This window comes from Calonectris borealis, chromosome 15, assembly GCF_964195595.1.
Source record: "Calonectris borealis chromosome 15, bCalBor7.hap1.2, whole genome shotgun sequence".
Lineage (NCBI taxonomy): Eukaryota > Metazoa > Chordata > Aves > Procellariiformes > Procellariidae > Calonectris > Calonectris borealis.
In genome coordinates, this window is record NC_134326.1 from 3,905,523 (window position 1) to 3,932,461 (window position 26,939).

Below are 26,939 nucleotides of genomic sequence, written 5' to 3' on the forward strand. Positions count from 1 at the left end.
AGTTGTGTTGTTAAATATTTTAGACAGGATGACATTTAGTACACTGGAGGCTGTATTTCCTAAGCTACTCACCAGAACCTGAGAAAAAAGGTAAAAAAAGGACTAATCTTACACATCTGAAGTAGAAACAATATGCAAAATCAAAATTAAAGATAAATTTTGTACTTACCTTCTTTTCCTTAAAGCTTTACTCTGTACCTTGCCAGTAATTGTTATACTACCTTAAGGTTTCTGTTATGGCGGTGGAAGAGCTAGGTTAGCCAGGGAACAGGAGGAGAGGACACTATTTGACGCTCCTCCTGAACACCCCCCTACTAATTTTCTTCAAGCCCTAAGACTGTTTTTCTAAGCAGAACAAATGCTACACATACTGCTAGGAAACAAAGTTTATGCTGTGCCAACTAACTGGTCAGTTAAATGACCAAAAAAGCCTCTTCGGGTGTGGGAAGAAAGCAATCTCAAAAGCCTGCTCTTGTTCTTGCTGCACTATGCTCCAGCAGAATGACCTGGAAACATGCCAGGCGTGAGAAACCATCCACAGTCAGACCGACACGACAATCCTAACCTTGTTTTCAAGCACCCGAGAGTTAGAGCTAATTAACTTACAAGTTCAATGTGTAATTTTTCTTCTCTGCTTTAGAACCGTATTAATTTCACAAAGTTGCCGAACAAAACATGCAAGCACCAGATGTTCCTGGTTTTCAAAATCTACTTTCTCTACCTGCTTCATTTAAAAGTGTCACAAAGCATTTAAAAAAATATAAAACTCACTAAACATGGAAATGATGGTGATGTCAAACTTATCACGATGGCACTGAATGAATCGGGCAGGAGAAGGAGGCTGATTCACCCGAGGGACACTAGAAATTAGCAGCGACTAAGGAAAATCCACAGAAAAGCTATACTGTTCCCCACACTGCTATCCTGCCTCTGGAGATGGAGGCTGCAAGTCTGGGTCACAAATCAAAAGAAGCTTGATGGGTTTGATAACACAGACAAATGCCAGAAACAATGTGGCATGAGCTACAATCTGTTCAGGAGACCCGCAGGGATGAAAGACGCCTTTGAACCCTGGCAATAATTACAGTGCCCCGGTCCTTCATGAAGAACATGGGGTCCTCTGCTGCTTCCCATTCCCCAAACCAGGCACTGAAGTCACACCTTCTGTGTGGGCAGCCGCAGTAATCAGGATGTCCTTTCAGAGACCTGCTGCCAGCCACGCTGCCCATTAAGATCACGGTTCTCAAGTCCTGAAAGCCCCAAAAAAAGCCTTGCAACACCCAAGAAAACGACGTTTAAAAATTGAAAATCAAAGAGAAATAAAAGTTTTAGAAAGGGAAACCAGTCCTCTGCTCAAGAGCCCTGCTTCTTAAATCCAGCTGACACCATTTCTTGCCCTGGTCTGATTGATGTAATGAATTATCATTCAAAATCTAGATATCCAAAGTTTTATGAATCCAAATAACAAGTGCCCTGGAAACAAAAAGGGTAAAACAGACAACGCTCCAGAAACCTGCTCTCAGCTTTTATCCTGCTAGTAACCATAACTACTGAGACACAGAAGATGGGGATACCAAGGGTCAGGACATTTTCTGCTGCTCTCTTCTAGCTACCTTGGCCAGTATCAGATATGAAAACATCCTTTAATCACTGGGACAGGTCAGCATTAATGCCAAAGGAACATATGGCCTGTGTACCTGTGTGATGTATGTCTGGAGAGCAGCAGTTGTCTGAACAATTAATCTTTGTCAACAGCACATGTCCAACCCCAGATGCCCATGTTAAGCAACCCTTCACAGGTACTGGAAGAGCTGTCATAGATAGAAGGCTCTGCAAGTGCTCAAGAAACCCAAACAGGGTGTTGACACTAAATTCAAATGCAGGAGGCACAAGCTGCACCATCATCCTCCCAACAGGCAGCTTGTCCAGCTGAAAAAAGGAAATTTTTTTGTACATTGCAACAGCAAAAATGCATGGCCAAGGCAAATGTATTTTAAAAAATGTCCAAGCAAAACTAGCATGTAAGATCTCCCTTCCAAAGCAGCATTTGGAAAGCAGGCAGCAGTGCTAGAGAGGAGGACAACCTGGTGGGGAAATCAAAGGCTATCAAGCGTCACCGTGGAACTAAAGACAAAACTACAGCTTAGGAAACCCACACAGGTCTGTGTGTGCTCAGGAAGAAATTCCAGGCAGCAGATGCAGCTCAACAGTCCTAGGTTTGTAGCACATACTCTATCTCCATGTGCAAAGTGGTTCTAACATTCCATTTTAGCAGTGATCGGACCCTTCACTCTGCCAAATATACACAGCTTAGCATTTACGTAGGCAAGTTATCCTGGACACGTCTCACATGTCTGCTTGGGGTAATGTCCCAGGGATTACTAACAAAACCCTGCATTTGAGTAAATATGCTCTTACATGATGCCTAGCATCCAGCACAGAGTGACTGATTTATTTTCTATGCTTAGATAGACACGGGAAAAGGACAGGGATGCTGGATCTTAAATAGTCTATATGTGAGGCAGGACTATGATTCCCTTATTATCTAAAAATGAACACTTGGCGGGGAGGGGGAAGGAACTGATTACAGTACACTATTGCTTCTCCAAAAAACATGAAGCATTGGGCAATTAATTTAAAATATGAGTAACTCTTACAGGAAGGAGATATATATAGAGAGAGAGAATTTTCAAAAAATAGGAAGAACATGGCCAGACTACCTGAAATGTAGCTGCTTCCATGTAAAACATTTGGCAGTTTCAGGGAAATATTCTGTATTCCAGAGCTTTTCAAAACGCTGCCAGAGCACTGTGATCACAATGACTCACTGAAGCCGCACAAAGAATCAAACAGGGGCATTTTGAGACTATCCAGAAGGAAATGAAGCATGGCAAGAAAACACACTATTTTTATCGGTGCTTTGTTTCATGTAGCAATTGCAATGTTCAAGACAGACAGACCAACGCTCGATAACGTGGTTCCAGGGAGTTACTTGGAGTCGCTCTCCTCCGCCTCGCAGCTTCCCGCGGCAGCAGCCAGGACTTGGCAATGCATGCCCCGAGACCGGGGAAGCTTAGGATTCAAAACACTAGCAACTGATGTCTCAATCTGTACCTCAAATCCTCTTCTCCTGCCTTTCATGGGAAGAACCTGCTTTTTTTTTTATTATTTTATTTTCCCTATTGAAACTAAAGATGTCAGACTGAATTCATAGATTTATACCTTTGCAGGGCAGGACTCTCCAAGGTTCCCTGAACAGTGACTTCTGCCTGGGTTACAAGACTGCGGCTACTTTGCCCAGAAGCTCTCTTAAAAAGCACAGCTATTCCATGACAGAAGACACGTTAACCTTAGATATACTTGTGGGTAAATTAAAGCCACCAGGTCATCCAGAATTAATTCTTTTAGGCTTAATTTAGGATGGCTTCCAGCCTCACCTTTATAGCACTCCATCTGAAAGACTGATAGAGGCTAGAAGAAAGCTCTTATACATGGTGGTGTTCCTACAAAGAACAGTTTTGAACACTTGGCTGGCATGACCAAAGGAAGAAACATCACTTGGGAGAAGAAAACTATCACCTATTTATTTTGCATTGCAATCCCTACCTGTTGTATCTTAATATAGTCTTAGTGCACACAATGTCTGTAAGCCACATAATTCTCCATCTCAATGGCCATAAGCACTTTTTATTTTTTTCCTCAGTCTTTTTGATACGGACTTCTTGCTCTTTACAGGAGACTGTTCTTTCTGCAGCTGTTTCCTGTAGCATTGGTTTTAGGATGCTATTGTTGATGCCACAACAAGGAGGAGTTTTTCCAGTTTCAAAAGCTCTAAAACAAACACCAAGTCCTCTCCCCTCTCCTCACTACACACCTTTTCTTTACAAACCAAATATCTGCTGTTCCTAAGTAACTCACTTGTTTTTTGTTTTTAAAGATCTTCATTTACCAGCTTTCTTGTGGCATTTGGGTAATGAGTTGGAAAGTAGCTCCACGACCTTCAAATCCAGGATATTTTTCATTTGTTAAAAAAAAAAAAAAAAACTAATAAAACAAGCCCCCACCCATCAGCTATCATTTCAGGGGCAGAGGAAAAAGGGATACACACAAACCAAGCCCCAGCTGGGATGTGAAAATCAGTTTTGTTCTGGAGTAGGTGAAAGGGAACTTGTCAAGCAGACAGCAGGATCAAGTTTGCTTTGGGAAGAAGATCCGAGAGTGAGCAAGGGTAGAAGCAGTGATCTGAGCTTTGCCTTTTGGAGCAACCTCAGTGCAAGGCTGAGTGGAAGTCTCTTATTCAACCTGCCAAAACTGGTAACTGCACTATGCTGCGCCCCTTGTTCGCCCTATTTTATTGCTGCCTCACAGAGCGCTCCTGTGATACAGAGGGCTAGTTGTAAGGTAGAAGCAAAAGCACGATTCTCGGATCACAGTCTTCCAAATGGTCTACAAATGAATTCATGGCCTTGCCACCAAAGCTGCCACGCTAGCTGAGCCCAGCCAGGACTCCCCTTGCTCAGGTGGATTTTAACACCTGCATTTTTCTGTATTAAAAAAAGCATAGCTTGCTTACTGGCAGTTTGTAGGAAGCTGCTCATAATTTAATTTTACATATGCCAGATGCCAAAGTTACATCCAGCGTTCACCCTACTCACGTCTCCCTCCCTGCTCCTAATTGCATTTTGCTTGGAGTGGAAAAAAAGGTTCATACGCAGGACATTTAAGTCGGTTCCTGTTACATCCAACCCCAGATTTGCATCCACACGTCTACGTGTGCTAACCCTCTACATACATCAATACAGCAAAAAGCACTCTGCAGACTCTGATGAGCCGAAACGCCTGGAAGCAAAACATACAGGAGATTGTTCTGCACTTTCTCTAGCTATAATGGCAGTGGCCAGCAAGTGTGCAGAGGCTGATGCACCAAAAGAAGGAGGAAAAGTTTGCTTTGATTTCCAATGTATAAGAGGTCCTCTGAGCACTTTCCTTTCCTGCAGGTTACGCAGACAGTGACTGCAGACATCTCTGCAGAAATATTTAATCCTGTTGTTACAGTGCTATAATGACCCACAGATACACACTTTTACTGGAATAACATGACCTTTTCCAGTTTAGCATATATTACTGTCAAAGTATTTACCATTTGCATATTGTGTATAGATAATTATCTTCTCAACTTCCCCGTATATGGAAAAAAGCATTTTCATTTGTAGCTGAGGACTGATATTATGGTACCAGTCAATGTAGAAACTGCAAGAATTTTGGTGCCATTTGTTTTGGTGTCCATTTGTGTTGCTTTTTTGCATTTTGCATTTCACTGACTTCAAATGCTGAAGCTTTGGGGGTTTCAGGGACTCTGTGTCTTTTCTGGAAGCTGTTCTGCTACTGCACTCCACAGACCACACTGTGCCTTTGATGAAAACATAGGGTCCTTACACACTCACATACCTCTTTCTACAGAATTGAATCTCTTTCTCCTATCTTTGCTTCTTTTTATGCATCAGTAACTGCTCGAGTTTCTAATAGTGTTTCTTTGATGGTCACTCCTGTCCTGTGCTGGCTCTTCTCCACAGCAAGCCTGCATGATACAAAACTGCAACCCAAGTGTTACGTTTTTAATATAAGTGTTTCTATTCAATGCCAATAAAATGCTTCAAGCACCTGTAATTAAACAGTCTGGAGATAGATCTGCTAGTTAGTACACTCAAAAAATCTGACAGTCTTTCAAAGAGAAGAAAACACAGAGCAATTGCTAAACGTTAAGTCTTTACTGCAAGAAAAATGAAGTTACCTCCTTCTCCAACAGCCACCAGGGAACTGGCAGTACTTGGGGACTCAAGGAGGAGAGAAAGACTGCCAGTCACATTTGGGTTTGGTTCATTTGAGGGGGTGGATAGGAGGGGGTTTTTTGTTTCTCTAAGATGCCGCAACTTTTGAACAAAAGTTTTCATGCTATTTGGGACCTCTACATGGGATTCCTCATGCGTTGGTATTTTGTCTATCTGTGTCAGTAGGTGTGATCAGCATATGTAACCATCTGCCTCATCAGAAATCTATAAGCAGCAAATTGCTTTTCAAGCATTTCAAAATTGGAATGTAAGGATGTGGAACAGCAATTATTAAAACAAGATGTTAATATGAGAAGAGCCAATTTATTTTTATAAAAAATGTAATTTAATCCAAGAATTATCTGGGGTCTGCTTAATGGGCAACACTCACTTGACTGTGCAGGGGACGGTGAGCTACGCCAAACACGCTGCCTGTGTGGTAGGTATGGAGGGAGCACAGAAAGGACAGGCAGAGATGCTGCCTGGTGCCCTCCCAATGTTTCTAAGGAGGACGAGCTATCTGGGCAGCAGAGGAGAAAGGCAACCAGCACTGGCTCAGAGTGAGCCTTGCCTTGCAGACGGAAGAACAGGTCCTGCGTGTCCACACCAGGGAGGTGCAGGTCTACCCTGCTCCTGCAACCCACTTCCCAGAAGATTATCAGTCTCAATGGCAATGGGCTCCAGCTTTTGCTGGCAGAAGCGAACACTCAACCTGATGAAAATTTAAACCATAATTATTTTTAAAACCCTCAGCCTGACTGCACTTCGGTTAGAAGTCTATAGATGAACTTCACGGAGGCTTTAAAGAACGAGAAAGCCAACATATAGCTGGTAAAAGCAGCTGCAAGTGACAGCAGACTGTCACATCAAAAGGCTGGAACAACACTCTTTCCTTTCAAGAGCTGTACTGGGGCATTTTCACTGTTGCTTTCTAAACACCTACAGCTTGTATGATCAGAAACACTCCTATGGTTAAGCTCTCTTCTCAGACATCTTTAATGCAAAATGCTGTTACACAACAGTTTTTGCAGGCTCCCAAAGCAAGTACTTCTTGGAAACAGAACTCACAAGCCAGAGTTACGAGCGAGGATCCAGGTTTTTGAGTCGAGATAAACAAAATCTTTCACTAATTTACCATTGGCAAGCTCTGTGTTTAGCAAGAAGGCAAAGAAAACTTCCCCCAGTGCTCTGCTAGGCAAATGGAAGCACAGGCAGCTATTCCAAGCATTTCACAGCAGTACTTTTCCATTTCCATTATGAAGGACATCTTAAGCTTTTTTTTTTTAAAAACATTTAACTGTAGCAATGGAGGACTTGTTCCTTCATCTTAACCCACCGTAGACTGGCCTGTTTCCCCCACCACCTAGCAAGGCATGAAGCTGCAGGACTGCAGGTAACTCCTGCGAGATGCTGGACAAAGTTGTTTCACTTCGACATACAGACTTTCAGCAATGCATGTCCTCAAAAAAAAAGAATTCAGGCAGGCTTGTAAGCCAAGGCTTCATGAAGAAAACACCAGTGACCCTCTAATGCTGCCTTATTTCTCCCCTGTAAACCCAGACTAACACAAGTCACCCAACTGGCTGCTATGGAGCGTGCACAGCTCTTCCCAAGAGTTCCTTCTGCACCATCAAAAGGGAGCTCTAAATATCACATTAAGTCTTCAACTTCGCATTAATTTCTGCGCTAATTGGCTGGGGACTCACAAACAGGAAGGATGATGTTACTCTTGAGGAAGACCTGATTTCCAGTAACATAGCCACACTAAACAAATTTAACTGCTTGCTTTTGTAGAGACTTTTCAGATGAAAAATTTTCTGCATCTTTCTTCCCTCAAAGAATTAAATTTCAAACCTGAGAACGTCTGAACCCATATCTGACACTGGCAGTGACTGACTTCTTGTCCGTACCGACAAAACTTCCAAGTTTTCCCTAACCAGTTTGAAGTGTTGCATGTTCCTTACTCCTGCTGCCGGCTCAAGAAGGCTAGTTATGGCAAGGGACCGAGTAACTGCTCTATTTGAGATACAGCTTTTATAATTAACTCTACAGATTGATTTCTGCAGAAATCATTCTTTAACGAGGAGTTCCCTACTCCCAGAATGGTCTCTACTCAGCTAAGTTATTTAAGAGGTTACCTGGGACTCAAGTGCATTGAATTTCAGTTTCATCCTTTCAACCACAGCAATACCTTGAATTAAATTTCATACATCATACTTCTGTGTGATATTGATACATTCACTTGAGTTTCAGAGACTATTGTAATTATTGATTGACTTGACTCATTCTGAATCCAGCATCTTCCTGGAAAAATACCATCTAAGCAAAAAAAAAAAAAAGAGGCAGATAATGTTGGATTAAATCTGTATTTTATGCCTAATTCACATGTTTGTTCAGCACAGCCACCTAAAAGGATTCAAGAAGCAGCTGCAAATCTCATCAGGAATAAACTGCAAAACAAACAGATAACTGTCTAAAAAAAGGAAACAAAATCCCACTATGCTGTTCTTTATATCTAGAAGCATTTAGAGATTATACAGAATAATCAAAGTTTGGGGACCGTTCAGTAACGCAGTTGAAGAGGACGAAAGTGTGCTGCGTCGCTTAGACTGGCATAAGACAAACTTCTGTATTGTTAGGAGAAAACACAGATGCCATTTGTAAAACAGTTTAGACAAGTGCCCCTAATTATCTCTCAGGATTCATAACATGTTTAAATACTCTTAGAGCATTAAAGAATCAACCAGAGTAATGCAATATAAAAGCACTCTTTCAAGTGCTATGAACATCTATAGTGTCATTTACTAATCTCTTGGTGATGACCCTGAAATTAAGGCAAGACTCTGCAGTCGAGCATCTAAACTGCAGGCTTGGAAGTTCAGATATGTGACCTTTACAAAGCCAAAATCCATCAGTTACAGCCTTGTCCATTTATAGATAATCAAAGCTTCCAATGCATATTAAATGTATTATCCGTAATCCCTGAAGTCAAAGGTTAACAATTGCACTTCAGTATATGTGACTACAGTTTGGTGACTATTGACTATAGTTTGTTAATTATTTCATGTTGACTATCATGGTGTTTATTTTATAAAGGAGTAGATTTATTTAAATAAGCAGTTGTTGGACAAGCAAAAACAGAAGAGTTTGAAATACACACAATTTCAGCAACGGGGAAGGGAAAAACACCCCCACAGACTTGCACAACTACCAGAAACATTTAGATTCAAAGAAAATCTAACTTTCTTAAGATGATTATTTTCAAAAGCATCAGCATTTGTTTGGAGCAACATGCATTAGACACTCATATTCTCGGAGATAACTAAAAAACAAATTATGTCCAGCCTAGTTGGTTACTTTAGGAAAGAGCAAGCCCTTATACCAGATAAGATGTATTTTTAAAAGCTTTTTCTTCCACATGCTTTATTCCAACTGTAAAAATTGACCTTTGCTTTTAACAAGCCATACACACCACTTGCCCCGACGTGGGAGGCAAAGAACTGCACAGCCAACACAGCTGATGCACTGGCCCCAGGGTCTGATCCAGGAGCGGGAACCACAGAAGTCCACCCCAGGATGACAAAAGGCCTCCTAGAGAGTTTTTAATGTTTTATGTTCAGGTGCCTATCTTCACCTATTTAATAGCACTGTTACTTAAAAGTAATAGAAAAGGTAAAATAGTCCTGCTCTTCACACTATCTTCACCTATTCCCTCAAAATTCCCCTCCTGCTGAGGCCGGTACAGTGTACATATCTCTCTTCCTTTCGACTCATTTTAGAAGGACCAACTTATATAGGAAAACCTGAACAAATTCCAATAATCCTGAGACAATACACCGTATTTTCATAAAATGCCATTTGGCCACATTTTTGAGTGCATATTTTCCATCAGCTCCTCGTTACCAACAACAGCTTATTTGTATGTTTTAGATCCGAATTTCCCATTGCTTTAAAAAATGTAAATTACAAGAATTGACAGTGCACTGTAGTCTTCAGGGGTTCATCCAAATATCTAGTTGTTGACATTTAAAACATCAGGGCTGTCAAAATGGAAGAGGATAGTCTACTGCTTACATGAACTTAATTTCCTCGTTTCCATTAAAAAGTTACTAATTAAAAGGTAGTCTCAGCCAGGTTCAAACTCTTCATGCAAAGCAAGCTTCCCCTGATCGTACTCTATCGAGATTTTTTGGCATATTTATATTCTACTCAGACAAAAAATAGTATCTCTATAATTCGTTTTACAGCATGCACAGGAGCAGTGGTAGAGTCTTCACAAGACATCCTCCTGCAACATGAACATGCACAATAAACCACTGAAGCTTCACCAGTTTACTGTCTTGCAGGTTACTAGAATACCCTGGACAAATTAAATCAGAGCTATTATGCAAAAACGACCCATTCGTATCACTAATTACTTTGTCACATATTTTAAAGTTTTTAAGTCTTGATGCCTACGCTGCATTTCATTCTCTATTTATATTAAGGAAAAAGTCAAGTTCTGCATCAAGTCTGTAGACAGACACTAAGAGGCCAGAACAGAGGTCAGAAGCAGGACCAGTTGCCCAACTTATTAGGGTATGTCTTATGTTCTTACGCTCTTTATTACCTGGGGACACAGGGCTTCAAGCTGGCTGGCTGACATGCGAACCAATTTCACACCTTCTTCGTTGTTTGAGATAGAACAGGCCAAGTTGGCAACCTGTGTCAGAGATGGGAGAAAACAAAACACAACTGTTAGAATTGAGTTTTATTTCCTTCTGTAGGAAACTTTTTACACGCCCCCAGTGACCAGCAACCCATCATGAAATACAAAGCGTCCACACTCATTCAGTTCTAACCAGTTTTGAAACCACTCATGACATCTGTTCCTTCCCTAGTCATAAAATCATAACACATCAGATCGTTAAACCATAGTCATTCAAACAGAACAGACAGATCACTGTTACCACTGATTCAGTTAAGTTTTCTCCAGTAAAAAGTACAAGAGCATGATTGGCAGCACTTGAAGTTACAGTTAAAAAGCCCATTCCCACTCAAGAAAGACAGCAGCAATCACACAATTAAAAAACCAATCCAGCTCCCATGCATCCAAGGATTAAATCTTCTCATGTCCATAAGCGTAGGGATGCTCCCTTTTTCTTGAAACATTTCTATATCCTACTGCGTGTCAAAGCAAAAGAACTTGGAGGCTCATCAAGCAATTCACCTATGCAAGCGGTGCAGTGGTGTTGTAAAGCTCAAGCTGTTTTGCTGGTGTTGCACTGAGCGCAACCTCTGCGACAGGATACAGGTATCTGGAATGCATAGGCTTAAACTACTTGATGTACTTCTTATCTAGTCAAAGACTGCAGTTATCAGGCACATGTTCCTCCAGCGCTCCATTTATTGAATAAAATAATTCATTGAATAAAACCATTTGCTGGTACAGGTGATCTTGAGGATCCATCCACAATTCTCCAAAATTTGAATAGCATCTCGTGACGCTAAAAACTTTACTCCAAAACCTTGACCTGCTGCACAGCAGCATCCTTAAGTAGGTCATCTTGAAACAGAGGACCTTTTATAAACACCTGCCTTTTAAGAGCACACAGGAAGGGGACAGCACAGAATTTTCTGGTAATTGAAGATATTCCTCATACTGGAGCTACTCTCAGGGGAAGGAAGTCTGAAGTAAGTTACATTTCTTAGTTGACAGGTGAATGACAAGCATGTTATTCTGAGCCATTTGAACACAGAAAGCTGTAAAAATAGCACGAAGTGAACCGAGATGAACACCGAGTACTGTCCTTTCAGAGACAGAGCAACCTGCAAAACCCCTCAGTAAAATGTGCTGTAAAAGCATCATCACAAGCCAGCAGATGCTCAGTAACACCAGTGAACTAGATTTCTCCATATACTTTTCTCCATAAGTTGGGGAAATTCCAGTCTCCCTTTAATTAAACTATCCCGTGCATTCATATACAAATAATTTTGAAGTAGTTTCTGCAGCTACATCTGTGCTTTTCCCCCTCCCCAAGCCATTCCCTTACGACAGATGTTCCCACACAGAATACATTACTGTCCCACAAACCGTCAACCACATGTCGACATACTTGAACGGTGTTTTTCATCAATCCCGTTATTAATTTTGGGACCAAAAAGCAAGTTCCCACTGCAAAGCGCACAGCCTCTTCCTCTCTCCAGTTCCAAATCAAGTTACAGAAGATATACAGCCATGCGCTGTCAAGAAGAGAGGTATGTTTCCAACACTGAGCCACCAAGTAAACAGATGCCAAGAGCATATATTTGGATGAAAACAAACTGAAGTTGAGAGAAAGACTACTCAACTGAAGTTGAGAGAAAGACTATGCAGCATCAACACAACACAGAAAACTGCCAGCTTTCAGGAATATTAGTGTCCTACTCCTCAACTTTCTTTTCCGCTAGTCTTCGTAGACAAGACCTACGTATTAAGAGGTGGAGTTGCAGAAAGTCTTCAGTTCATTGCAAGATCGTGCAGCTTGCACCCAGCTTAGCCAAGGCTCTTTTCTCCCTCCTTTCTGTTACCACATTTGCTACAGTCTCCAGCTCTGTTCCCCTCTGCACAGCACTACCACCAAACAGCTGTAGTCTCTATAATGCCCTATCAGAAAGGGATTTTATTTTGAACATAGGGTTTTTTTCCCCTGTAGATTTGCCATGTCTTAAATCCCTAGTTCACAGCAAGCTGTAGTATATTATGCTTTTGTTTAGAGGCTCAAAAAAATCAAAAGAGAATAAGATGCCATGATTTAAAAGTCAAATAAAGATTTTGCTGTTGTTTTAAGCACAGGTCATATTTTTGAGAAACACCAGTTTGCCAATATTTTTTATGGTCCATATTTCCATGTAATTTCTGCCTCCGTGGCAGCAGTTACAATCTCTAGGAGCGAGAAGAACACAAAGCTCTATTGAGTACGGGTTGAATAAAAGCGACATTGAAGCACTACAAAATCAGCCTCTCCGATATCTGGAGATGTTGTGCTCTCTCTCAAGCCAAGTGTGATGAATCAAGCGCACAGAAACCCTGCTCTGTCTGAATACAGAGAGGCAAAGAAGTTTATAATTGAGTGTCCCCGCCATGGTACAATGAAATTTTGCTTTTTTGCACAGTCATTTTTGAACAGTCATTTTTCTTCTGAATACCTCACTGATGGCAATTCTTCTTTAGAAATTGCCCGACTGGGACTGCCAACCTTTATGAAAGAAGCGTGTGTGCTTCCCTGACTGAGGGTCTTTGGCAGTGTAAGACAATCCAACTGTTGGCTGCCACATCCCTTCGTACTGCTGCGTCTCCAAATCTCAACACTTCATTTCAGCATGCTTGTCCAAAAGAAAGCTATTCGCTTTGGTGGATTAGTTTCTCTGCCAGATTAGCACACAAACTTCCCAGCAAACTATTTGCTGAACATCGGAGTGAAGAAGGGATGTGGCAGCAATGGAGACGACTTTAGAGCGCTGCAGGACATGGCCCTAAATTCACAGCAATCCCGCATTCACTGCGCCCATGGGAAGACTCTGTCAAACTATTGGAAAACACTCAACAAACCTCTTAAAATTTGAAATTTAAGAGCAGCTATGTCAACTAATTAATCGAGTTGTAAATGACATTACAATGAGTTATTTTAAATTGTCATTAATTATCAGATGCCTTATAATACAAATTCTAAAATCGCATGTACCAGCTGAGGTGGATGGCTGTACGATTAAGAAATTGAATTTTAAAAGTACCTGAAAGAACCCATCATCAATAACTCCTGTGTGATATTTGACAAATAACTTCACACCCCCTGTCTGTAGAGAGGATAGGGTACTGCTGGCCAGTTATTTGACAGGTTCACATAATGCATAGGATTTTGCAGCTGAGATGACGATCAACTATGGCCAGATTTGTTTTAAAGCATGCAGAGCGCCTGGAAATCATACATTTCTAAAACTTCCAAATAAAATAGAGCACCTCAAGCAAACAAAAATTTCCCTTAAAACAAACGTAAATGAAATAGTTTCTCCGTGTCTCCAACAATGTAGCTGACTGACATAGTAAGTGGTCAGACTTGATTTAGAAAGAACACTTGTGCTTGAGAGGAAAACAGCAATTGAATTCCCGCTGCATTTGTTCATTCCTACCATTCAATATCATCAAGCTCCTTTACATAAGCACTACTGGCACAGGCATCAAAGGAGACAAAAAAATAGCAAATAATGTAATCAGCCATAACAAGCAATCTCTTGAAAAAAGTTAAAAATACATAGGGGATGAAGACAGACTAGAGAAATCAGACCGACATCGTTCAGAGATACCTCTTGCAGCACTGACAGAGCAATTTAAAAGCATCTTTTTGATGCAGTATCAAGGCTCTCATAGTTCACAGAGTATACAACCCTCTCCCAGAGATGGCTTCATGTATTCCAAAAGGCAGGACGGACCCAAAGCAGCTGCCAATGTTTAGATGAGCGAGCTTAAATTTACCCCCAGTGACAAATGCGCTAAGCATTTGCACAGAAGAAGTGCACAGACACAGCCATTTCTACAAACTGAACTAATGAACTGGCGCCAAGTAAAACTCAAAGCTGGACAAACTGGACTGGAAAGTGGGTTTCATGCACTGATCAGTTTTTGAAACTCAAATCTGATCGGTATTAATGATGACATCAGAGTACTGCAAGATGCATCATCAGAGATGATGCTTTGGAGGAAGCATTACTTAAGTGGTTCCTCCTGGAGGTGGCACCATCTCCGTGCAAAGGGTCAATCAAGAACATATTATTAACAGGAAAGTATAATTCCAATATAAAAAAGATATTGTGCCATCTGTTACAGAGTGATTCCATCTCAAACTCTAATTATTTTGATTCTTCAGAATTTGCTAATTTTAAATGAGGAAAAATCTTGACATTTCTAAAGCCGTTTTTCCTCCATTAGTGACAATTTGTCAGCCTATGTTTGTGTTGTCAGCTGTTGCAGACAACTGCCGCCTTTGACAACAGGCAGTTTTTATCTTTTTCACCTGAAATACTTTTTTTTTTTTTTTAACTTGAAATTTGTTCAGATAATGACTAAGGGGCCATGTCTCCCAGCAATTCAAAGACTATAGCAGCCTCAACTACAGGAGCTTGGGGTCATCGCTAAGCTGCTTAAATTATGCTCTTGAAAATAATCGAGACATACTGCTACCACTTCGTACTTGTTAAACTTTCTGTTTGCACTGACATCCTAGCTTAGGTAGAGGGGTTACTTTACACGGAACTGTTTACTAAAGGATTGACAAACTGCTTTTTCAATGAGAGACACAAAAAAAGCAAGAGAAAAAAGGAACTATAATCTCTAACACATTACATCATCTTTTCCAAGGATTTCAAAGGCTGACATTGAAAGTTTGTATTAAAGTCTTCGCTTCATGCATCTGGATTGATTTCAGAGAAGCAACACCAAGTTTTTCCTCCTTGTTTACAGGTCATGTTTTTAGGGCAGCTTCCTCAGAAAGTCAAATACACAAAGCCCTCCTAAATGGGTGCTGGATGCAATCATCCAGCAATGGTGTAATCCAAAGAAGGTTCTGTAATATGTTCATTATTGCATAATTTAAAATTGTCAGAGCTGTGTCTGCCACACAGCATTGTTATAAATAAGGATTATATTCGCTATGCAGGAGACAAACATACACTAATTGAATTCTAAGAGTCTGACTACTCTCATCTGCAACTGCAGTTGTAAAAATAGCATTGCAGAAGTAAGAGCTTTCAGATGGTCTTACTATTGAAGAACTCAACTTTTCAGTTTAACATTAACCAGTATCCTCTTATAACTGATGCTCACAAACCCCCGTGCAAAAATAACACACATACTCATTTATACACAGAAAATTTGGGAATTTAAACAACATGGAAACAAAGCTTTTCAAAGGTTTTTTAATTTCAAAGCATTTTAATTTTAGATTAAACTGCAAAATTTCAGCTTCTTTTTTTTAATTTTTATTTTATAATTTTTCTGGGAATGCAAATTACCACTTTTAAGCAGCTTAAAATGCCCCATTTTAAATTCAAAAAAAAAAAAAAAAAAAGAGAATGGACAGGCAGCCAATTCAACATTTTCCTCTTGAGGACCTGCTAAAGGAAAGTGTATCTGATACTTTCACAAAATTCACTAACAGCACATCTAATTTCTTCCTCCCCCGTATTAAGAAAACAGAAGAGACCCACTTCACAATGGTCAAAGCCCATTAAATTAATTTATCTGCAGAAACAACTGCTCTGGCAAAACTATGTGGCAACTGAGGACTCTCAGAAGAGATATGTCAATTATGTAATTTCCACTCTTCTTAAAAAAAGGCTTTTATTACTCAGTACGTCCATACATTTATTAATTCACTCATACACTACAATATTCAAGACAAATGTGAGCATTTTAATGTCCAGTCCTAATAGGTACTGCATGAGGGAGAAGTCTGCATGATAGCTGCAATCCTGTAAACTCACTAGTTTTGCAGAGGCATAACCAATTACAAATCACACAACACAGTTTCACTTTTTTAACGCGTGTAGGGACAGCAGTCCATAGGGACTCTGGAGCAAGTTACCGGGAGTCATGCTGTGAACTACTCTCTGATTTTATACGACTCAAGTAGTTGCAAGTGGCTGCAGCTCCACAGAAGGTACCTTGCAAGAGGTTGTTGTGGGCAACAGAATCCCAATGTATTAACTTAAAATAGTAAAAGTCTTTAAATAAAACAAGCCGCACACAGAAAAACTCCAAACGTAAAGCACTGAGGGGAACGATGGACTAAAATTGAGAGCGCTGCTATTTCCAGAGCTCTGCAACCTCATGCAGAAGATGAAAGCAATTTTAATTTCAAGTCTGATTATAAACACGTGGAGGGGAAATTTCAGCTAGATGGAACAAAACTGGCAAGCAAAATGTTTTCATTTTTGATTAAAAAGTTTTAGATAATGAGAAACGGGGGTTTCAGGGTGGATTTTTATTTCAACAGACTGCCAACTGATTGAAAGAAGAAGGGGATCAGAGACAATACTGTGTATTTTCTGCTCCCTACAATATTGAGGCAACTGCTTAATATTTTCATGGGTAACCACCTTTCTTTTGGGATCAAATCTCAAAACTTGCACCTTTTAAGTTGTGTCTGCATGTCTAAAGTCTAGTTAAAGAACACAGCTTTGCATTTGGCTCTCAACCTAAACAAGCTATCTCTAACTACCTGGTGCCACTGTAGGTATAGCTGTCCCCCAAAAGCTCTGTTCAACACAGGCGAGCTCCTTCCATACCTGGAGGAAATGTCTTTCTCCAACAGAGTGCAACCCCACATGTTGTCAAGGTGTCATGAAGAAGGGGAATTTTTCACACAGTTGGGCAAACCCAGAGTTTCTGCATCATGACAAACCGAACTGGGCTCCATTTACTGAGCAGCAAGTGCAGAAGGGAGAGCACTTCTCTCTCTTGCCAACAGGAAGATTTTTAATCAAAGAGGGGGAAGAGGCGTTTGAAGGGAACTAATACATCTATAGCATAAAACATATCCACAGTAGTAAAGTGCTAGGAGTACAGGAATACCTTTATTTCCAGACTGGTAGATTATCCTTTCTATAGACCTGACAGAGAGCAGAGCTGGTAAAGGAGTATCAGTGTGCTACGTGGGCACCGTGCCCCTCCTAGATGCAGCTGTAGCAGCAGATGTAACTATTGGCACGGGAATTATGCCTTCCTCAGACAAACAAGCTAAAGTGATAAAATGTTGTTATAAGCACAAAACACATTAGTTACACAAGTCGATCTGAGCTACCATGACAGAAATCACACCGCTGGTATGTAATGCAGATCTGATCCTCAGCTAAAACTTTCAAAGCGAATCCTCATCTTAGATGCTTCTTAGCAACATAAATGTTTTTCTTTAAAATAAAAGCATTTCTAGTAGTGATATTTGGACAGTACCTGAATAATTATCCTTATCCAAAAAAGCCTCTCCATTTATCAAAGCAGAAATCATAATTCTTTCCGATCTCATTTTGCTTATCACTCAGAGCATGCAGCATTATGACCTTACTAAAGTATTCCAACTTGGTGCCTATGATTAGCTGTTTAAACCAGTTTTTGGCGATTCAGGCAACTGTTCATGACAAGTTTAATGGTAATTATAATCGCTCCTGAAGAAGGCGACAAAATAGTAAGAGGAATGAGTTCTACACAGACTTCAGGCAACTCCTTGATGACACTACATGACTAATATTCCAATATCGCTAATGACTAACATGATGAAAATCCAGACATGCATTGAGGCTTTTAGTTATATATTAAGAATTAAAACATTTATGCCACATCTATAAAAGCTGTACCTAAAAAGCTGTACCTAAAAATGCTGTTGGAATTAAGACTCAAATATCTGGAAAATAAAATAGGCCAGGGCTCTATTGTTTTTTACCTGCCTCTGAAGACATCATGTCAACAGCACCTATACTCAAGCATGCTTACACTTCCCGACCTCTTTTACAGATTTCCCTTTCACTGAATGTTTCTATCTATTTCCAAAGGAAAAAGGAACAGAGTAAATACAGGGCTATTTCTAGTGAGGTAAAAGGACATGAACAGTTTTCCAAACCCTAACCTCACTCACCTCCAACTTCCACATCCTTCACAACTCCCTTGGCCCAAGTGTTTAAAGACCAAGCCCCACAGTCTCAACAAGCATACAACATGACGACTGCCCCTATGGAAAAGCTATGGCAGGAATGCCTCTCCTCCATGTAGCAGCAGCTAACCAGGATCATTTTCAAATAGAAGAATGTCTCTGAACACCCCGATTGCTGTACAGATATGTGAGGGTTCAAATTCATCTTCAACCACTTCATCTCGCCCATCAGTTTCACTGTCAGATTACCAATTACCTTGCTTCTCCCATGTGTATTTATAATGAAATCTGGATAGAAAGATCATCCTGAAGTCTCTTATTCCTCTTCCAACAAGATTTTTAATCTCTACCAGCATTCTACGGACCCTTTCATACATAATTTGGTGTAGCATTAGAAGATTGGCCTCAAAAAAAACCTTACAAGAACAAAAGTTATCCAATTAAAAGGTCACTTGCCTTTACTTACGTATGATGTATTAAATTTGTATATCCAGTTTTGCTGGAAAATGGAAGAACTTTTTTTCTGCTGAGGCTTTCCTACTTTACTGATTATGAATGCAAGGAAAGCATGTTCTACGAGTAGAATTTAATTTATTTATGAATTAGTTGACTAATAAAATGAACTTAGAAGGAAAGTGCATCGGTTCTTGAAGAGTGTCAGACTTTAGAGGGCACATTAGAGTTATACTGGTCATTTACTGAAGACATTTGTTTTAAATTGCTGCCAAGGTTATCTCTAGACAAATTACAGAAAATGTCCTTGTTCTTTGGAAAAGACATTTTGCTCTCCATCTTAAAATGGGAAATTAGTCTCGAGTTGGACTAACCCTGCCTCTTTTCTCCAGACCATAGTGCAAGGACATTTCCCTTGTAATACACAATTACCTTAAAAATAAAAGCAAGTAAAAGACAACCTTGAGTTTGCAGATTTCGCCCCCCCTGTAAATTAGCTTACTGAACAGGAAAAATAGGTGCTCAGATACCACGGTAATGACCAATAATGACCCTAGCCTGGAAAAATGCAGCGTTTTGGGCGATTAATATACCCAAAGATTCAGAAAAACATTCCAAGTCAATGTTTGATTTGGGTGTCAAGTGGTATGCTTGTCTGCACTTTTCACCCAAGAGACATCATCTCTGTCTTTCCGTACTGATACATACCCTTGATAGCAAGCATGAAGAAAGAATATTTAAAGAGTGAGCAAAGCCAGTCCACTCCCACCCCCAAAGATGCTAGTTTTATAAACTTGGTATAAACTTTGGAAATCAGATGGCTAATAGACACAAAGGATAATCTTGTGAGACCAGATTTATTTCTAGATCTGCTGGATACTTCCACTCAATGCTTCATTTTTAATAAATGTATAAGATGCACAAACACTAAGTGCATACCTTTATCACAAAGGTAACTAGCTATGCCCAGGTAAGTTATATCTCACGAACAGAGGATAGGCAAGCCTCAGTTTTTCAAAACCTTTGCTGTGTCTGAAGTCCAAAAGCTAGCTATTATTTTAAACCCAAGTTATGTTTTACCCACTTCAGATTTTTTAAAAGCCTTTCACATGTAAAAAACCTGTAGCTGTTAGACTCTCTGAAGAATATATAGGCTGCAAGTATGGGCAAATCGGGATAAATTGCAATAAAAATGTTGCAAGTGTGCAAGGCTTTGGGTTTTCGGAAAGTGGTATTTTTAGACTGAGGTCTGAAGAATTACTCTAGGACATCAGGCTAGACAGTTAAGGCAACAGAAGGGGAAAATGTCAGCACGAGAGGCTACGGATAGCTTATGGAGTTGCAAGTGCCTAAATGTGATTCTTTCTAAGCAAATAAATTTGCAGTCTGCATCTGTTCATGGGTTTTCACTGAAGATGAGAAAATCATCTCTCCATATGCAAGATACAACCCAGTGCATTAAAAAAAGGCAAAGAGTAGTCTTCTCAGATAAATTAAAGCCATTGGAAAAAAATTGATGCTTATGAAATATCACTGAGAGCTTTCGCCTCCGGTCTTACCGAAGTTTCTCCAAGAAAGAGACTTAGAAATAAAATTTGAGAAAAACATTTGACGGAGGGGTACTGGGTTCCAGAATAAGATAAGATTATTTGCTGATTTTTAAGGAATGACAAACTGTCCCTTTCCAAAATATTCTTCAGCAAACACACAGCTACTGGAAGATTTTAACCCGGACTCTGTCCTCATCTACCTTTTAACTACCTAATTTCTTAAGGTCTGAAAAACTTTTCCATTAAAACTACACAGTATAGAACAGTAACAAATTGACAACCTAATTTTTATTTTTCTAAAGCAATCAATAGTGTAGCAAAAGTTTCTTCTTAACATTTACGGCTTTTTCATTTTTCAGAGAATAGCCAGAAGTATCACTGCAGTGACTACAGGGAGCGGCACAAAGGCAACTTGTGCACAAGCACACTTCAAAGACTGGGACGAACAAAAAGTCAGTGTGGTGCTAAGTGACATCATTAAAAATGAGCATCAAGTTGCAGGACAGCCTAGTTTCTTCTAGGGAGGAACATTAAATCTGAGGATGCCAATGCCAAGCTGTCTTTCCTCAAGAGCAAAGTTAGAGGTTGGAGAGCCAAGGCTACTCTACCCAGCATCGTAAAAACCACTGGAACACAAGTACGTACTTTACAATCTGTAAATTAGGAAGACTTTCATAGTTCACAAGTGAATTTAAACTTTTTCTTACACTGGTTCCTGAAATGTTTTCTCTTCCATTATTTTTGTGTGCTGCATTTAAATCGGCTTCTCAATTCCTGAATTAAACTCCTTTAACAAAATTCAGGCAGAGTGCTAGCTAGTTAATGGACTGTTAGTACAGAGCAATTTTGAAAGCTATCTTTGAAACATATTATTCAACTGAGACAAATCTCATTTTACTTTTTACCGTTACTCAGTTTTCAAAAGACAGGATAAGGGGGTTAGTATTTTACCACGTGAGAAACAAAATAGATGGAAGCCCTTTGGGACATGGTTTTGGTATGGTTTCTCTAGAAGATACAGACCCAGCAGGCAAATCAGATTTTTGTGGTTATTGCAGCTTTTGGTCAAATTTGGCTGCCTGGACTTTAGGAACCACAAAGCAGACAGTGCTCTGCTGCCAAGAAGGGAATGTTTCAAAATAAAATTACCCAAATCATGTGCTTGCATCTCTTTACAGCTACTTGGAGGGCCCGTAAACACCTCTGCACCGCAGGAGCAAGAACTTCCCGTGCTAACCCAAGGCAGAAGCAGCAATGCCACTCCTCCTGTCTAGCCAACCCCTGCAATAGTTTAGTGTCAAAAAAAAAGAAAAAAAAAAAATCACAGTCCCCTCTAGTGGCTGTGGGGAGACCAGGAGAGCAGCACTAACTCCTCCAGGTCACAGGACAAAGGGGTACTAAATCCAAGGTGTAAAACTTCTCACTAATTCAGATGGGGATCTGTCGAGTTACCTAGGGCAGAGCAGGTCTCTTACATGCGTTTCTTCCCATCGCTCAGCATTAAAGGAAAGGACATGTTCTCTTCTACATCTAAACCACAGGAGCCTGTCAATCACGGCGTGATACACAACACAGCTCCATTCTGCACTGCAGCTGTTTTGTCACATTTGATGTCTTGAGTCACTCAGCAGCATTTCTGAGGGTAGTGATGATAAACTCCCCAGCACACTTATCTTCCACTGAAAACAGGTGGAAGCAATCACTTCTCATCTCACCAAGTGGAACATCTTCTGTTCTGCTCTTACACAATCTTTTATTGTTTCTCCGGATACCTGCAGTTGAGTTTTCTGCCCGAGAGCAGAATCATATGAGAACTTGAAAACATCCTTCTCCATTCTGGCAGAGACACACCGAGACATTGTAAGTGCAACCCACCCCGACCTGTCTTCCTTCACAGTAAATTTGACATCGCATACGACTCTGCAGTGGCTCTCTATCCCCTCGAGACAAGGGCGCTGCAGGAGTACTATTTCCCTTCTGTTGAAGCTAAGCGTATATATTAATCCATCTACATTCATGGGGGAGGTTTGTAAGTCATCTAAGACCATGCTACTCTATAGCTATAGTTACATTTTAGACAGCAAAAGCAATAAGCAAGCCTTCAAAAAGTTGTTGCAGCAGCGTATCATTTTAGCAGAACCTTTTGATGCCAGTCAGAAATATTGTTTAATGCATACTTTCTGTGGAATAGTCTTTCGTGAAAGACAGACTGGCTGAACAGAGGTTCTGTAAAACTCATTTGCAGCTTGGCATTTTGCACACAAGATAAGGTCAGTAAAAACCGCTCTTACATGCCAGTGAGGACAGCCACCCGTTGCTTTTCAGATGGCACATGCATTCTGAAGGGCTCACCTAGCAAGGGCGGGAGGGAAGCTCACGGACAGAGCAGCGCAATTACTCCTTTGTAATTATGCCAATAAACTCCATGTGTGGACACCACACATCCACTGAAGAGGTGGCAGAACTATGGCAGAATAGGCACTGCTATTGTTATGCCAGTCAACTATAAACAAGCCCTAAAAATAATTTTCTAGATATATTAGGCTTGCAACATGACGAAGGGAAGCTTTAGACAAAACCTGCTTCAAAGTGTTCCCACCACTGCACGTGGCACACCCATATCCTGCTGCCAAGGCAGAAGCACAGCTGCGCTGTCTTCGCCTGCTGTTTTGTTGAAGAATGTTAGTTACTTAAAATTTAGAATAAAATAACTTTGAAACTATATGAAGATGGCATTTACACTGAAACACAGCAGGCCAAAAGTGAAGAATGGATACCTTTGAAGAATTAAAGATTTTCATTGCTTAGCCATGAAGCTATGAAGAACTGGACTAGCTTGACACACCCCAGACTATGGGGCAGTTGTGCACCACGCTCCGAGCCCCTAAGGCTTTAAAAAAGTGAGAAAAATATATTGAGCAAGAGTCGGAAACTGCTTTTACTGATGTTCAGTAAGTCTTATTCTGGAGTAATTTAAATCTGTCAAGTTGTGCTGAAAGTATTCCCCATGAGCCCAGGAGACACATGGACTCAATTATCAAACACAGTGATACCAAGAGAGCAAAACCACATTAACCGGTATCTGACTGTTCCCAGGCAGCTGCTGAGGTTAAGCACACGAGCCAGCTGATGCCTCAAAGTGTACAGAAGTGCACAGGAGGAGTTTTTGAAGTTTATTCCTAGTGGCATGTTTCTTCAACAATACCTATAGATGTTTGCTCCTTGGCATTTAGCATCAGCAGGCACAAAGCTCTCATGCGAAAACAATGGCAAGAGGACAAGGTTACCAAGATGCATCTATGAATACAGGGTATGAACTTCTGTTGCTCTTTGTAAACGCGCTACCTGTTAGAAAGCTTTTACATTTAATAGTAGACTAATGATCTTTAATGCATTTTGGTTAAGACAGGTCGGTTCCATTTAAGCTGACCTTCCCACAGATTAGCTTTAGTCTGGAGTAACATCAGTTTGAGAGCCTTTGGGTTTTTATTAGAAAAAGGTGGCAGGGATCAGTTTTGTTGTTATTGCAAGTTTTCTGTTTGTCCGTTGTTTGGTCTTTACACACGCAAGCAGGTTTTCATTCTAAAAGTCTTCACATAAAAGGTCTGTTTATATTCACTGGTATTTTACTGAAAAGAAAAAAAACCCAGGCTTGAAGCAACAGGTCAAATTGTACAGCAGGACAGTCATGCCACAGTCTCCCTTACTCTGTATCACCATCTCCAATTAACAAATCAAGTAAAGGTAACAGCATAATATACTCACATTGCATACTATCTAGAACTACGTGGGCTATGTAACAGTAGCTGCTGCTTTTTGATAAGTTTACATTTTTCATTATTTAAATATTGAATTAAATTGTATTTAAATTCCTTAAAATAAAATTTAAGAAGCAAATTTATTACAGAATTTGCTATTTGTTTCAACAGAATTGAAAAATGCGTTTTGCCTAGTCTTCCCTTAATTTAAGTAGTGATAATTTAATTTTAATTTGTTACATCTTACCTCAATCAATTTGTTGGCATGTTCACGGAAAACCTGGGCATATTCTTTAACTTCTTTTTCGTTCCCATTCTTGGCAGCTTCAATCAATACTAAAAGCGGAACATTTGTTTCCAGAAAAGAGTCTGATACATGGTCCATAACAGCTTTGCGGAGCTAAAATAAAAATAAAAGAATGAGAAATTTTTCAGTAGTGTTCCACTGCTGTTTTCCTTTCACTGTATTAATATGTAAAGCTTAAGTACTTTTGTCGTTGATCCTTTTTCCTTTGTGTGGTCAAGGCTTTCCCTGCACTAAGTCTTGTCTATACACTTTTTGCTTCAATTTAAATTAAATCTCCTTAAAAAACTGGATTACTTATATAAGTGCAAGTCACCAGTTTGGCCACAAGTATTGATTTAGCAGCTCATATTGGTTTTGTCTAAGTAAATTTGCTGCTTTCCCTCAGCTGATTAAACAACATGCTGATTTAACTTTATTTTTCTACTAGAATAAAAACATTTTTCAACAAACTTGATCCATATTCACATTTACTTGAAAAGGAGAATATATTGCTGTAAAAACCTAACAGACAAAAACCTGATGCTACATAAATACAGTCCTCAAAGAAAATAAGCTCTCCGAGATGAATACCATCAGAATTATAAAACATACCTGATTATGTTCAAAATCCGTAAGATGTGAGGTGTTTTGTTTTTTTTTTTTAAATCTCTCTTGCCACAGGGATGATTAAGAATCCAACATCTTCATTACACAGTTAACAGGGGATTACATTTCCACCCCATGCTCCCCTGTGAACCAGGCACTGGAAGCTTCTAACTTTTAATTCACTAAATACAAGCAGGCAAGCCCACTGCCCACTGGAAACAAACCAACAGATAACGAATTTCCAAGAGGGTAAACATGCAGGAATGCACTCATTTGTCTCAGCAATTATCAACTTCATATATTAATTACCTGTCTACGCAAGTCTCTGGTCTTTTTGGTCATTTTATCAATTGCAGAGTTCAGTGCATCACTTCTTTCTTTGCGTCCAGCCTGAAAAATAAGAGACAAAGAGGTAAACGGGTATTCAGGGTCTCAAAGTAAAACCAGTATTATTCACTCCAAGTACATTGTCAGATTCTTTATTCTTTTTTTTTTTTAAAAAGTGCATGCACACTAGAAGGAAAGTCTCCACCTCCCTGATAAAGCACTCTCTTCCTGGCCAGTTTGGGCAGTACAGGAACATTTGACATCTTAAGATTTTACCTCCAACAGTCTTCAGCTTTCTTTCAGAAGAAAAGGATGGTTTCATAAATCCAGACATCTTTTTGCTCCTTATCAGCTGGAGACCATATTCAACCTCCGAGTTTGAGATTTCTCTTTTCTGCCAGCTCAGTCAACCACCCTACGGCTGGCACTGCATCAAGCCCAGAACAGCCCTGCTTCAATCCTCAATCTTCTATGGCCTGGGCTGTGGAGATCGCCCAAGGCCAGTGGATTGCACGCAAACATCTCACACGCTGCCTTCAACCTGCAGGTACGAGCACCATGCAAGCAGTCCTCAGGGCTGCGCATCTGATACAACAGTGCTCCCTTACACACCGTCATACCCAACCATCACAGAAGACTGCTCTTGAGCAGTCAGTCAAAAGCCAAAAATCAATTATCTTAAAGGTAAAATCCTTATAAAACATTTGTGGGGGACGAAATCCAACATTTCAAGTAAGTATCCAGGCCCACCCGCTGAGAGCTGGATTTCGCCAAGGTTCGATACAGCAAGTTCCGCATTAGCTCTGTTGTTAAAGAGAGGGCAAGGGGCCAAGAAGCAGTGACAGCTTCTCTCTTTTTAAGCAGAGACTGGGTCGAAAATATCCTAATTTGTATCAAATTGCGAGCGTTAGATAAAACAATGGTGGTGGTCTGGTTTTGCTGGGAGTTTTTCCCATATGATATAGCTTAAATTAGAGCTTTGAAACACACTTTATGCAACCACAATCCAATTTCTGAAGTTCTAAGCCACAATATAATTATCCCGTTGAGAAGAAAAACCATTTAGCAGCACTAAAGTGAGGGTATGCCAGTTATCAATTCTCCAGGTGACAGGCTGGTTTGAAATACCTGGATGGGCAGCCTTGAATCTAAAATATGGAGTCCACTCTACAGCAGAAATAAAAATTAAACAAAATTGGGGGGAGGGGGGAATTAGGATGTTGTAATGCCATTATAGTTTAATGAATTATTGAAGATTTGTCACCTCCTTGATCAAGTACTTTGATTCCCATCACAAAAGGTAACTAAAAAGTGACTGAAATTAAAACCAGGAGCTCGTTCTGACTACGCCACAGCCTTCAGCAGACCTGGCGTTGGCCCATTCTTCACTCCACATTCAAAAATCAAAGCCGAAGTCTCTAAATAAAGTGAAAATTAATGCTACTTCTTTATTGAACAGTTTGCTGTTCCCA

General features: G+C 40.1%; 1 protein-coding gene across 3 annotated transcripts in view; it reads right to left on the bottom strand.

Annotated features, from left to right (window-relative positions):
- Nucleotides 1-26,939, bottom strand: part of CTNNA1 (catenin alpha 1) — a 120,392-nt gene that overhangs the window by 22,956 nt on the left and 70,497 nt on the right. For 2 of the 3 annotated variants that reach the window (XM_075164069.1, XM_075164068.1), the window contains exons 8-10: nucleotides 25,450-25,530; nucleotides 24,496-24,648; nucleotides 10,438-10,530 (exon numbers count right to left, since the gene is read on the bottom strand). In XM_075164069.1, the coding sequence (XP_075020170.1) occupies nucleotides 10,438-10,530; nucleotides 24,496-24,648; nucleotides 25,450-25,530 (327 nt within the window). Of the gene's footprint in view, nucleotides 1-7,966; nucleotides 8,073-10,437; nucleotides 10,531-24,495; nucleotides 24,649-25,449; nucleotides 25,531-26,939 lie in introns of those variants that run through there. The other variant, XM_075164070.1, reaches the window with a different exon arrangement.